Below are 14,440 nucleotides of genomic sequence, written 5' to 3' on the forward strand. Positions count from 1 at the left end.
ATTGCTTGAAAGTGCCTTATCTACAGACTTTTATCAATGAAGAGAATATTCCAAGTCCCATTCTCCTCACTGTCGTCTTATTTTTCCTTCATGGTATTTTTTTTTGAAAAGGGCAACAGAATTTATATATATATATATATATATATATATATATATATATATGTAAAAACAGAACCGAGGTGGTCCTGAAGGAACAAAGATAATACAAAGATAGCAGTACAATAATTCAAGGAGGTAGATAGTCAAAGCACTCAAACGCGGCCCGAAAGACTCCTTTCTTGGCAAGGGTGTCTGCTTCCGCATTGGCTGATCTCCTGACATGGCGAAAAACTATTGAGGAGCCCTTAGCTCTGTCCTCTATTTCCTCTAAGAGAGGCAAAAATCGCCAAGGGGGAGAAGCGTTACCCGAAAGCCAGCGAATAACATTTAAGGAATCCCCTTCGACGATAATTTTGTCGCACTCTAGACGAGGCATCGAGAGAAGCCCGCTATGAACTGCTCGGACCTCTGCCTCGTTTGAGTCTGCCACTCCGATAGGCCCCGAGTAGGCCCAGAGGACTTCCCCTTTGTGGTTTCTACATAACCCCCCTACTCCTGCCATTCCTGGATTGCCGATAGACGATCCGTCAAAGTTAAGTTTCAGGGACCCCGGAGGAGGAGGAATCCAGGAGGGGAGGATTTTCACTTTGGTAGCCGATTCCAAGCATATGATTGACCATCCTTCCCAGAGGTCGAAAGCTGAAACAAAACGAAACAGAGGAAGGCTTCGAGCCCAGGATATGACCGCAGCTATCAACTGAATATAAATCCAATAGGGAGATCTAGCCTTCCCTTCAAAGATACGAGCATTCCTCTCTTTCCACAAGAACCACCATGAGGCCAGGAGACACATCTTCCACAGCGTTCTGCCTTTCCTTTTCCAAGGAGTCAAGGCCCAACTCTGAATGAATTCAGCCATAGAGTTGGAGGGGACCCAACTGATTCCAAAACGAGAAAAAATAAGACCCCAAATATGGCGAGCAACCTTACAGTGTATGAAAAGGTGATCAATGGATTCCCCATCGGATAAACATAGAGGACAGTGATCTACCAACCACATTCCTCGTTTCCTCAAAAAATCCATAGTTTGAATGCGGCCCCAGCTAACCGACCACCCAAAGAAAGCAACTCTCGGAGGGCAAGATTGTCTCCAAACCGAGGAGGACACATGCTCCACTAAAGAAGGGATCAGATGGTTATAAAAAGATTTGACTGAAAATATCCCCGAAGGATTCCAAATCCAAATCCGACGATCTACGCCCGAAGACTTGATGAAGCAAGAATCCAATAAGGAGAGGAGGGCACTGTAAGAGTTTAACTCCCTAACAAAGAAGTCTCTGCGAAACTTAGGAGACCAAGCCACCTTCCCATGTTCCCTTGCAAAACATTCCGATACCCAGGCCTCTTTCTGAGATGAAACGATGAATAAGTCAGGAAACATCACTTGAAGAGGATCGTCCGAACACCAAGGATCCTGCCAGAACCGAATCCGATCCCCCTTATATACTCTGAATCGGACGCCAGGAGCAAATAACGACTTCAACTTGAAGATGTCCCTCCAAACCGTGAGACCTTTGAGTTTAAAATTATCAACAGAGTCCCAATGCCCATGATCTGAACCATACTTACTTCCAATGACCCGGACCCACAAAGAGGATTGTTCTTCGCCAAATCTCCACAGCCACTTGCCCATAAGGGCCTGGTTAAAACTCTGAACCCTCCTGATACCCAAACCTCCATTTTTAGTAGGCAAGCAGACCATACTCCATTTAATCAGGGAGACCCCCTTGGAAGACCCTGATCCGCCCCACAGGAAGCGTCTCTGAATTTGTTCGATGCGTTTAGCAACCGAGGCGGGACATTGAAAAAGAGATAGAAAATATATCGGCATATTGGATAGAACGGCCTTTATAAGCACTAATCTACCTCCTTTGGAAACCAACCGGCGCTTCCAGGTGGCCAAACGTCGCTCAATCCTTTGAATAATAGGAGCCCATAGGTTGTGTTTCGGTCGACCCACACCAAGAGGAAGACCCAGATAGGTTGCTGGAAAGACATCTAAACCACACCCCATAATTCCGGCGAAAAAGGATGCATCGCTCTCAGAAACGTTGATCGCGAACAACCGAGATTTTGCGAAATTAGATCTTTGACCCGAAACCATCTCATAACAACGAAGCATAGCTTTAAGGTTAAGAATCTGGGATATGACCGGAGAACAGAACAGAAGAGTGTCATCCGCAAACTGAAGAAGCGATACTTCCACCTTACTCTCGCCAATAAGGAACCCTTGATATAGCCCCAACTCACTTCCTTTTTTCAGCAGTCTGCACAGTGATTCAGCTACAATCAGGAAAAGAAAAGGAGAGAGAGGATCGCCCTGCCGCAATCCTCTAGAAGATTTGAAGAATCCTTTTGCTGATCCGTTGATGAGGACAGAAAACCAGGCGGACGATAAGCAGTTCCGGATCCACCCTCTCCACCGACCCCCAAAGCCCATACGACCCATGAGAAAATCTAATGTTGCCCAATCCACTCGGTCATATGCCTTCTCCATGTCCAGCTTGCATAGAATGCCACCTTCCCCCTTCCTCCGATAATAGTCAATAGCTTCATTGGCTGTTAAAGAACAATCAAGAATTTGCCGGTTGCTTATAAAGGCACTTTGACAGACCGATATAATTGAAGGAAGAACCACTTTGATACGATCCGCCAGAACCTTTGCGAGGACTTTGTAAAGGCTGCCCACCAAGCTAATCGGGCGAAAATCCAAGCATTTTATTGCTCCTTCAATTTTTGGAATGAGGACGAGAAAAGTTGAACCTGTCCCTTTGTCAAGGATGGCTCCCTCAAAAAATTCTATGAAGAATCGAAGAATGTCCGATTTTACTGTTTCCCAGCAAGTTTGAAAGAAAGCCAAACAAAAACCATCGGGTCCAGGGGCTTTATCTTTTGCCAGAGAAAATAGTGCTGATCGGATTTCCACCTCAGAGAAAGGGATTTCCAATCCGGCTGAGGCTTCCAGGCTTAAGCTGGCAAAACAAATGTCTTGAGGAATTGGGCGTAACATCCCATCAGCTGAGTATAAAGATCTGTAGAATTCAATAATTTCTTCAATAATTCGCTCCTTGTCAGATACAATCTCCCCCTCCACTTCTAAGGATTCAATTCTGTTCCTTCTTCTGCGAGCACTAGCCATGGCATGGAAGAAAGCTGTGTTTTTATCTCCCTCCAACAACCACTTGACTCGAGATCTTTGGCGCCAAGAGATTTCTTTAAGCATCAACAACTCTTTATGCTCTTGAATTAATCTTCCTTGTTGCTCATAATCCTCCGCCGAGGCCAAACCACTCTCGGCCAATGTATTTATCTCCATCAATCTGTCCTCAAGAATCCTCTTCCTGCCTTGGTCCACTTCTTTTTGCTCCTTATCCCACTCTTTTAATTTTCCCTTAATGAAGCGTAATTTTTTGCCTATAACTACGTCCCCTGGACCTTCAAAGACGCTTTCAGACCACCATCGGACTAAGAGAGCCTCCATTTGGGGATTTTCCAGCCAAGCTAATTCAAATCTGAAGGGGGGCGGGCCCCAGAACTCCATTTTAGGAGACAAAAGGAGAGGGCAATGGTCAGAAACTGAATGGGGTAAAGCCTGCTGATAGACTTCAGAAAGAATTGCCAACCAGTCACCCGAGAGAAGAAATCGGTCAAGCCGACTCCGGTTCGAACCTCTGGCCCAGGTGAAAGAGGAGCCACCCAAAGGTAAATCTGCGAGCTCGTTGATTGCGATGAAATCAGCGAAAGATCTCATGCCCGCAGTGACTCGCTGACCCCCAAGTCGATCTCTTGATCCTAGAACTTCATTGAAATCCCCCCCGATACACCAAGGAGCGGAACATAGGCGTCGCGTCTGATTTAATTCTTCCCAAAAAAGACACTTCTCAGAGGATGACAAAGGACCATAGACGCCTGAGAAGAACCAGACTGAATTATCATTGCATTTTCGGAAAGCAACGGAGAGAGAGAAAACTCCACGCCAAACATCCGTGCTGTCCCACAAGACTGAATCCCAAGCCACCAAGATGCCCCCTGAAGCTCCTTTGGATGGTAAGAAAGCAAAATTCCAGTCAGTATTGAACCCCATGCTTCTCATATCTATGTTACGGATTTGCTCCATCTTTGTTTCCTGAAGACAAACAACCTCAGGGCGCCGATGTTTAACTAATGCTTTGATTTGAATTCTTTTCTCCCGAGAGCCCAAGCCGTTTATATTCCAAGATAAAATCTTCATTAACAACTGTATTCCGATGAATTCCTCCCCGCCCTGATACCAGACTTTCTTCCTTTTTTCTGGGATGTGAGACCTTTGCTATGCGATCCAGAATCATAATTGATATCCGATTGAAGTCTCACCAATTCGCGCTCCGTGCGTTTCAGGTTTACTTCGGATATGGAGACTGGAGATGACACTCCAGCGACCTCCCGTAGTTCTGCCGCCTTTATGCTAGACCTATATTCCTCAACGGGACCCGGAAATATTAGACCCAGATGAGAACTAATGTGCATGGTATGATCCACCATCAATTCAAGCACCTGTTGGGAAGAAACCAAGCCCGAGTCATTCCGTGGAGGGACATAAGAGAGTTCTGAGGCACAAGGCAGGAGCTGAAAATCCGCCTTGCTACACCATCTCAGTGGACAAAGATGGGAGAAACTTCCAAGCGATACCCTGACGAGCGAGCGAAAGGACCACTCCCTAACTTCACCAGAGAATAAATGCTTCATACCTCCCAAACCACTATAATCAATGATCACCTTCCTTTGCCCCACCCGGCACTGAATGAAGAAACGGTCATCACGAGAGATAAGGATACACCTACTCTTGTGACGTTGCAGACTATACCCCCACACCCGGTTGTCACCGAGCTCCTCCTCAGTCTCAGAATACGTGCGAGTAGCGCCCATTGTGCTTGAGTCGTGGAGGAGGCTCTCCTCCTGGTTCCCAGGGCTCACCAGTGGAGAAGCCCAAAGGTCCTCTGAAGCAACTTCTCTTTCAGAAAATTCCATTGGACCCGAATCGGGCACGTAGATTACATCTACTCGAGGAGAGTCGCTGAGGTGCGGAGGGGATAAGGCTGAGATAATATCTTCGAAGCTGTTGACCTTAGAGTAAGGAGTAGCTGTTGCTGATGAGTCTTGAATAGGACCAGCTACACTGGACCACCTGTATGCATATGGGGGACCCCCTTTTTGAAATTCAACATTTTTTCCAGGTAAGATGCTGCTAACCGGTGCCGCTTTCTGCGCACAATAGGCTGAATGTGAAGGAATCTCCGACTCCACCAACCCGACGACCCCAGCATTTATCTCCGGCACAGACAGCAATGCTGAGGCTTCATTGATGGCATTGAAGACATCATGGATTGCAGTTATGGGATGGTGAACTACTTCAGCTTCACTTACCCCTTCAGTAGGAGTATTTAAAGGAAGACCCAACTCTTCTTCGGAAACCATCTGCCCAGCCGGAGAAGGAGAGGAGATTTTGGCAGAGTTCGGGTCGTCGTCAACTCTTTCCCGGGAGGCTAGAATCCAACGAATTGTGCCATCGATAGAGCTTTGGAAAGATAGTTCACTTCCGGGACGTCCTTCAGACATGATCAGCATCCTACCCACATCATATGCGAAACCCGCATAACACGACAAATCTACCTCCACCACCTGGCCTATTTTCCTCCCTATACGCTGAAAATTATCGGCGCACCATGCTTCAGGCGGAACTCCTTCTATTTTCCACCAGGAAGGCTTCCCCGCCTTAGGAAATTTTGTATCCCACTTCTGTAGATCTTCCAGAGGAGAATGGGATGGAGAGCACCAATCTCTGATTAAGTGAGATCGATTAGCGCCCGCTGGGATGGAAATTTGGATTTCTAAAGGAGCAATTTTATACACCACAGCTTCAGTCTCTTGACTGCTATTGCGAGAGAGCCAGTCTGCCAGCACATCCAGATCACTATCCCACCCTTCCTTCATCTTCCCCCATAAGCCTAAGTCTGCATTACTAATAGACTTAAGGGGGACTACTTCAAGGTTGAAAGCTACACCTTCCGAAGTTGCAGGAAGCAACGGCTCCATTCTAACATTCTCTGCTTGAGGCGCTGTTGGTTTAGGAACAAGCCGCCTCCTCGCCACCGGATCCGCTGACTGTTCTTGGTGCCCTGGAAAATTGAAGTCCGAACTGGACCAGACTTTATGACACTTCCAACATCTAACCCTCCTTCGAAAATTCCTGAAAGCACATCTGCAACATCTCCAATCTCCCAGTTCTCTATTCTTTCTTTTGTGTAAGGCACTCTCCATTCGTCTTCCCTTCTTGCTTCGAACGGGTAGCCACTCCTCCTCTTCAGATCGGTGAGGCCAATTTCTCTGCCCAACTGCCGGCTCAGAGCCAAACTTCTTCCAACCTCCTACAGAATCGCCCAAAAAGCCTGCTTCGGGGTTGATCCGTCGGACCCCAAGAGGGATCAAATTCGCCCCACTGGCCCATCTAGGGCGATCTCCCCCAACACCTCTCACCCCGACGGAGATCATAATTGTCACGGAATCCTCCTCCACTCGAATCTGAAGGAGCTGAAGAAGAAGAGGTAGAGGATACAGATGAGAAGAAGATCCCTCTCCCTGCAAAATTATCCTTGTACGAGAATCCTTTTGTAGATGGCGACCAGATTTAATGTCGTGAGGTCCACCTGGCCGGGTGCATAGTTACTTGTATGCTGTGACTATCGTCCAGCATACGAACTATGTCCGTTTTACACACAAGGTGTCCAGGTGTTGAGATACTAATGGTGCGGTGGCACTAGAAGGCGGGTATAGCCCTCACGGCTCCTACTTATAGTATCTCTCCGAGAGTAACCTGTATTGAGTGATTCCTGAATGACCGTCGGCAATCCGTGGTGCACTCGGCTGAGATTGGTGATGATGAATGGGCTATATAAAGACCAAAAATGGAAGAGATTATATGGGTTTGAGGGAGATGATCGGAGGGAACCGGAGAGGGTGGCTGATGGGTCGGATTCGACGGGGTTCCGGCTAAGCAACCGGAGAAGATGGATACCCTCTCTCTCTCTGCAAGTTTTTCCAGAAAAATGAAGAACTCCTCCCTTCTGCAATTTTCCTTCCTCCCTCTCTCTGTTTCTCTGAGCTTAGTGGAATCACCTTGCTGTGATTGTGACCCGGGTGAGAGATGGAGAACCCTCCGGCTGGCTAATGCAGTGCTGCTCTTGGAATCACCTTGCTGGAATCACCTTGATTGAATCCGTTGAAGGTTTTGTCGCCATGGGAGTTGCAGAGGGGAAATCTTCTCAATTCTGAACTAGGGTTTGCAGCACCTATAGCAATCTTAAGCCTTATGCTATAGTGATAACCCATTTCAGAATTCATGGTATTATTCACCTCCACCCATAAACAAAGGGTTCTCAGGAGTGGGAAGAAGAGGTGAGCGAAGCCATGGCTCTGCTATCTTTGAGGAAAGAATACTCCTGCCCTTCACAAAAATGGATTCTAATTTTTCCTTCATGGTATTAAAGCCACATTTGTAGGAAAAGATACAGAATCTGAATTAAGTAAAACAAAAAGGAAATTCTATTCATCGTGTTCTCTAGGTTCTTATTTATCCTTTGATATTCCTCTTTATTTCCCATCTTTTCTCTAATCTCAATTGCCTTCACTTTCCTCTTTCATAATTTCCACTCTTTATGTTCGTTCTTTTGTCCACATTCTGCTCCTCTTTCCTTTTTATTTCATTAACACAAAACCTCTATATTCTTTTTCATCTTTATCTTTATTGCCTCTGTGCTCTTCTCAATCATGTAGGAACGTACAACTTCCATTTTTTTAGCCATTCATTCGTCAATTTTTTTCTTTACCCTTTCATTTATTTCGTATCTAAAAGTTTGACTTCTTTTCCAACTTGCACTTCACTTGAGCCAGGTGGATGTAAAAAAGTCTTCATTAAAGAACCCAAGTTAAATTTACATTCGCTCACTTGTTTTTCCCCAGCTTAAATCTCGGTTTACTTTGCACCCATTCTCCTAAATTGTGCTAAAATTTACTTAATTCGTGCTCATTTTAGCACAAGTAGCCATAAAATAGGCTCATTTCCCAAATAATTTACAATTAGAAGTGTTGCGGTCCAAATCCGGCTGAGTGATCGGGTGGGTCTGTTAGCCCAAGGGTTTCCAAGGGTTCAACAAATCGCCCATGTTTTGATGATTAACAAACCCAAATTGATTAGCTTTAATGGACTAATAAGTTGCTTTGTAGTGTTGTGCATAAGACAGGTTTTCACTGGCACATTCCAACCTAGCATTACACTATGCTTTTGCTTGAGGATCAACATGTACAAAGGTCGAAGGAGCTTGAACAAATTGATGGCATCATCCTTGGAAGATGTCAAAGTAAAGAGCTCAAGTTGGAGATCGCACAAGAAAGCCAAGCATCAAAGAGAAGATCAAGTTAAAGAAGAATTCAAGAGAGAGAAAGATTGTCCTTAAGATGGTAGAATGTATTCCTTTCTCTCTTGTGTTTTCTCTTGATCAAGGCAATCTCAAAAAGACCCAAAAAGGTGTTCCAAAATGTTTTAAAACCAAGTATCAGTTTGCATAAGAAACAAAATGGTTTTAAACTTGAAAAACCAAATTTTTTGTACCCAGCCGATCGGCCCCACCTAGGTTGACCGGCCCCTATCGGACAGAAAAACAGAACCAAACCAGTAACTGGGTTTAGGTCGATCGGCCCAAGTAGACCGAGAGACACCTAAGACCGGCCCTGACAAAACTTTGTTTTTTAAATATAGCAGTTGGGCTCATCCCGGTCGTCCAAGAGAGCCGTTGGGGCGCGATAACGGATAGTTTTGGGTGGTTCTCTTCTATAAAAGTTTGATCTTGCTTTTAACTCAACTAATGATTCGCCAACTCACTAAGGCTTTGTATTAACACCTCCAAACCTCTTTTAAGCCAAAATCTTTCCCCAAATCTCTTATGCTTTGATCTTGAGTATACCCTTGAGAGATTGGATTATGCTTCATGTGTATCACATTTGAGTGCCTTAGAGAAACGTGGTGGTCTATATGGGTTCCACCAAAGGACGGTGTGCCTCGAGAGTACCCACTAGCTGTAGTGTGTCCCATGTATATTGCCAAGTATCAATTCTATAAAAATTGAATTAAAAGTTGAAAGTTATTTATGCAAATAAATAAACTGTCATCTTTGCATGATTAATCATACATTACTTATTATACATGTTAGACATGATAAAATATTTGGACATGAAATGTGAATGAATGAATGCTTCATTATGTTTTTTTCTAAAATTATGATGTTTTGGTCTTCGTTTTGGTCTTCATAAAGATATTTTACGATTTTATATGTTTTGTGCAATCTCTGGTAACTTTGACCTAATCAAGTAGGCTTACCTCTGGGGGAGCTCACCACCCAAGTAACTTTGAGCTAGCCTAATTTGATCTCCCGGTTGACATGAGAGCAATTTTTAAGATTTGGCACTATTCCTGGTACCTTTGAGCTGGTCAGTTACACTTATCTTTGGAGGAGCTCACCCCTATGGTAACTTCGAGCTGGCCTAAGTTGATCTACCAGTGGATATGAGAGCGATTGCCACGAGGATGTTACAAGGCAGGCGTGGAGGACACTCATTTGGTTGGTGACCAATGGGTCTAGCATATGTAGCCTGGATCTCTAACTGTGGATCCAGCTATTTTAAGTTATATGTTACTATTGACTAAAAGAAAAAGGTAGTTGCTACATAGCTTCACACTAAGACAAGTCCAGTTCAGCAACCACTTCTGGAATAACTAGGACATGTTAACCTTATTTGTAGTGATGACGAGGCAAGATCTGAAAACTGGCCTCGGATATCTTCATATGTTTACTCGTGTGAGGTTTTTGAGTGATTATCTCAATTCCAATCATTGTGTGAAAATCGGTCTCTAGACGGCTTGGACTCTAGCACTTTGTTGAACAAGATCTTCAGTAGTCTGGGACAATTACTCATTCGCAGCACTGCAATATATCGAACAGACAACTCGAACAGAGATGACATCAAAAACGAGAAGTTTTAGTCCAAACTGTCTCTGGATGTCTCTCCGATTTAGGAAAGGGTATATTCATTGCTTCGATCAATTATTTTCTTTTTCCTCCTATGTTTTAAAAGGAAAATATTCTTGGCTGATAAAATAGTATGCAATTATATCAAGAAAAATAGTTTTCTAACCATTCTGGCCAGAGCATATGAATTGTCCACAGTTAGCGATTGAGAAAGATTGATATGTTTGCATTCAGAAATTCATATTCGGGTTACAGTCAATACCGGTTGTTTGTTATTCTTTTGAGTGTCTCCTCCCAAGTCATTTTCAAAGAGGACAATTCCTGCTTCATTAGCTCTAATGAGGTACTTGCAGCAGCTGTTATGGAAAGAAAACAGGATTTCTGATAAGATAAACAGAAAAAATGCTAAAAAATTAAACATTTCGAAAAAAGTCCTTAAGATGAACAACGAATACAAAATGCAACAGTAATCAGGGATTTCTAATAAGATAAACAGAAAAATTAGTAAAAAAATAAACATCAAGAAAAAAAGGGAAAACTACGAGAAACCCCCTAGATCAAAACGTATCTACAAGAATCCCCCGAGATTTTTCATATTACCAATGTTACAGTTTTGTGCCTTAAATAGCTTTTAATTTTCTCTTGTCCCCATTTTACCCTTCATTACATTACCCTTAGAAATCCCTAAAATCTCTCCATCAGCAAGGCAACATTAAATCATGTGAAAATCTCCCTCTTTCTAAAAAAAGGCAACATCTATCTCTAATGAGATTTTTTATGGTGTAAGCCGGTATAGTCCTTTATTTTTCAAAAAGCATGGTACGGGCTACACCTTAGTATAATCCAAACCGCCCAATTGATGGGCACACCATAGGATGATCCAAACCGCCCATTTGATGGGCACACCATAGGATGATCCAAACCGTTGACTTGATGCGCCACAACGTAAATTGATTGTGGCCCAAAAATCATTTTCATAGGATCATCCCAACCCTCCGATCTAAATAGGTTTCCATAATATGTTGTTCCTCTAGATCAGAGGGTTGGGATGATCCTATGGAAATGATTTTTGGGCCACAACCTATTTACGTTGTGGCCCATCAAATCCACAGTTTGGATCATCCTACGGTGTGCCCATCAAATGGGCGGTTCGGATCATCCTACTGTGTGGCACACAGAGTACTTTTGAAAAATAATGGACCATACCAGCTTACACCATATAAAATCTCATAAAACAAAGTCGTTGCCTTTATAAGAGAGATATTTTTAGACGTTTTAACATTGCCTTTATTGTCGAAGTGAGAGATTTTAGGGATTTCTAAGTTATCTACAGCTAAGGGTAGAATAGGTAAAGGAAATAATTAAAAGCTATTAATGTACTATTGGTAATTATGAAAATTTTGGGGGAATTCTATTAGATATGTTTTTATCGAAGGGGTTTCTAGTAGTTTTCCCGAAAAAAAAAATCCTTAAGATGAACAACAAGTACATAATGCAACAGTCATTCCGTTTAGATCCCATAGTAAAACATTCAAAAAAAAAAAAAAAAAAACAGGAAACCACCGCCAAAGGATTGTTTTAAGTTTAACTTTGATGGATCTAGCTTGGGCAACCCGGGTCCTGCTGGAATCGGAGGGATTTTGAGAAATGATAAAGGAGAGATAGTTTGGGCCTTTATGGGACCCATTGGGGTAGCAAATGCAACCGAGGTGGAGGTTAGAGCAGTACATCAAGGCATCAAGTTAGTGGCATCTGAAGATGAAAGGAATGTGATGGTGGAAGGGGATTCTTTAAACATCATAAAATGGTTGAAAAGGTCCATAGTCACCCGTGGAGATTCGACGGATTCTTTGACAAGATTTCCGATTGCACAAGGTCTATGCCTGTCTTTTTTTAGACATGTTCGGCTTTCGACTAATGGAGTAGCGGATAGCATGGCAAGATTGGGAGTGTTGAAAGAGTCTTTAGCATTATTTGACTCCCTCCCTCCATGATATTTTATTTTGGATATGTTATATTTGCTTGTCCTATAATGCTCTTGTACTTTGACCATCTCAGTCTTTTCCAATAAAATTTGCTATGATTCAAAAAAGCAAAAGGATGAGACAAAGTAGTGTTTAAGTTAAAAACAAAAGTTGTCTTGAGAGAATTTAGTGATTTATGCATTAACATGTAGATCGAGACTCTTATGATGGGAGACCTCATGATTTCAGTCTCCTTTCCCATAGTAATGTTAAACAGAGACTACCATGGTCGCGGTAGAATTAGCTCTCCTTGAGGTGAAAAGGGCGAAAAATTGGATGAAAGAAAAAGGAGAAACTAACTTAATTAAAGGCAACATGACAAGACGTATAAATAGTGTTAAAAAACGCGGATGCGACATGGAACACAGCCAAGAAACATCCTTGTCGACTCGGCGTGGATGCGGCCAAGAATGCGGTTGAAGCAGCTGATTATTCGGTTGACGCAGCTGAGTATTCGGTTGACGCGATCATAACCCGGGAGAGTCAAAGGAGTTTTTATTTACTCTATAGGGCAGAACGCAGAATGCAGATGCTGTGCAACACGGAACACAGCCAAGGTAAAAGGGAGTCGACTCGGAGGAGTTTTAAAACAATGGGTATAAAGTATAAACAGCGGTAGTAGATGGATCAAGACATTGATACTCGTTGTGAACATTGCTAATTTGCTATAACCTGGAAAAATGCAAATGGCAGGTTTTGATGATATTTGGACAGATTCAGATAGTACACATAGTTGACTATGTGAAAAAAGTCAGTAAGAATGATATGCAAAAAGAAGACTTCAAAGGGAAAGATATCATAAAGGATGGAGAAGTGAAGACAACCTAAATTCCTATTGATATGTGGCAGCGGTGAAGGTTTCCACCCCTCGGTGGGTGGGAACCTTACTAAGAGCAAGAGGATTGAGATGCCAGTGATGTGCTGATGTTTCCTCTCCGAAATATCTTGTTATTCAAAATATTTTCCATAATTTTCTTTTCCTTAGATCCAAATGCCCCCTTAGGAAGATGAGATAATGGTAGTCCGTAGGTGCTGATCTTGATTGCATGCCTCTGATTATTATTTTTTTAACATCCAAAGTATAGAATTATTCTTTCTATTGGTGGTGGGCCCTCCCAGACAAAAAAAAATAGATTAATATCATGCGATCCGATCGACCACGCATCTGATATTAAACTGTTAAGAGCAGATACTACATTGATTTTAGCATAAAGGCCCATAAAGTTATGGGTCTTGTTAAAACAGCCAATTACTCCAAAAGCTTAAGCTGTTGGAGATGGCGTTATTTAATCTTTTATACTTTAACACTCCTCCTCATGTGTTGCCCCTCTTTTTAGTGTTGGCCTACACGTGGCACGTGTGGCCCCTCTTTTGGGTTGGCCATTACATGTGGATTTTTAAAGTCAAGGAGTTTTGAACCCATAACATGTTGCTCTATACCATGTTGAAACAACCAATTACTCCAAAAGCTTTAGCTGTTGGAGATGGAGTTATTTAATCCTTTTATACTTTAACAGGTCTGATACCGTATAAATTCTAGTTATAAGATCCATGAGGACGGAAAATACTTTAATCAAATGTTATAAATTCTGAAATTTTATAATCAATGGTATTTTCAAAAAATATATATAATGAATCAATGAAGATAGGGAGGAGAGGAGAGATTTCTATTCATTCATCAATATAAGCATCAAGTTACAAGCCACAAATAGGGATCGATTGAAATGCCCAAAATACCTAGTTCGAGCAACAAGATCCATGAGGACTTTTTTACTGCACAAAGATAAGCAAACATCTAACACTATTTTAGTATGGGAAAGGAGACTGAAATTATGAGGTCTCACATCATAAGAAAAGGGGCGTATTTATCATTTCCCTTATAATATTATAATTATTTTTGTATTTTTATTTAAAAAAATTAACTTTTAGAAAAACTAGCAAAATTAAGGCATGTGCAGATTTTGTAATACCATGTTGTACATAAAATTTGTTTTGTATTTTCTCAATATTTTTATCTTGGCTGTAATTTGTCTAAAATGTTAAAAAATATTTTAAAAATATCTTTCTTTGTCATTAAGTGTATTAGTGGTATACTATACCAGTATGTGTTAATTATATTTATATGAACTGTATACAAAATACGGTGCATGCATTATGTATAAATATTTATATGAATTGCACGTGAAATATGGTATGTGAATTATAAGACATGCACAACAGTGCATGTCACTAGGTGTTCTATGATGTTAAACTGTTGTG

General features: G+C 42.2%; 1 protein-coding gene and 1 pseudogene across 4 annotated transcripts in view; both read right to left on the reverse strand.

The window, feature by feature from the left end:
• LOC143885442 (uncharacterized) overlaps positions 1-14,440 on the reverse strand; it is a 42,120-nt gene that overhangs the window by 22,335 nt on the left and 5,345 nt on the right. For all 4 annotated transcript variants that reach the window (XM_077389620.1, XM_077389624.1, XM_077389623.1 and 1 more), the window contains exon 3: positions 10,420-10,513. In XM_077389620.1, the coding sequence (XP_077245735.1) occupies positions 10,420-10,513 (94 nt within the window). The remainder of the gene's footprint in view (positions 1-10,419; positions 10,514-14,440) is intronic.
• LOC143885634 (U2 spliceosomal RNA) lies at positions 13,243-13,409 on the reverse strand (annotated as a pseudogene).

This window comes from Tasmannia lanceolata, unplaced genomic scaffold (assembly GCF_043159265.1).
Source record: "Tasmannia lanceolata isolate RefF3 unplaced genomic scaffold, GAP_Taslan_0.1 ptg000008l, whole genome shotgun sequence".
NCBI classification, from domain to species: Eukaryota; Viridiplantae; Streptophyta; class Magnoliopsida; order Canellales; family Winteraceae; genus Tasmannia; species Tasmannia lanceolata.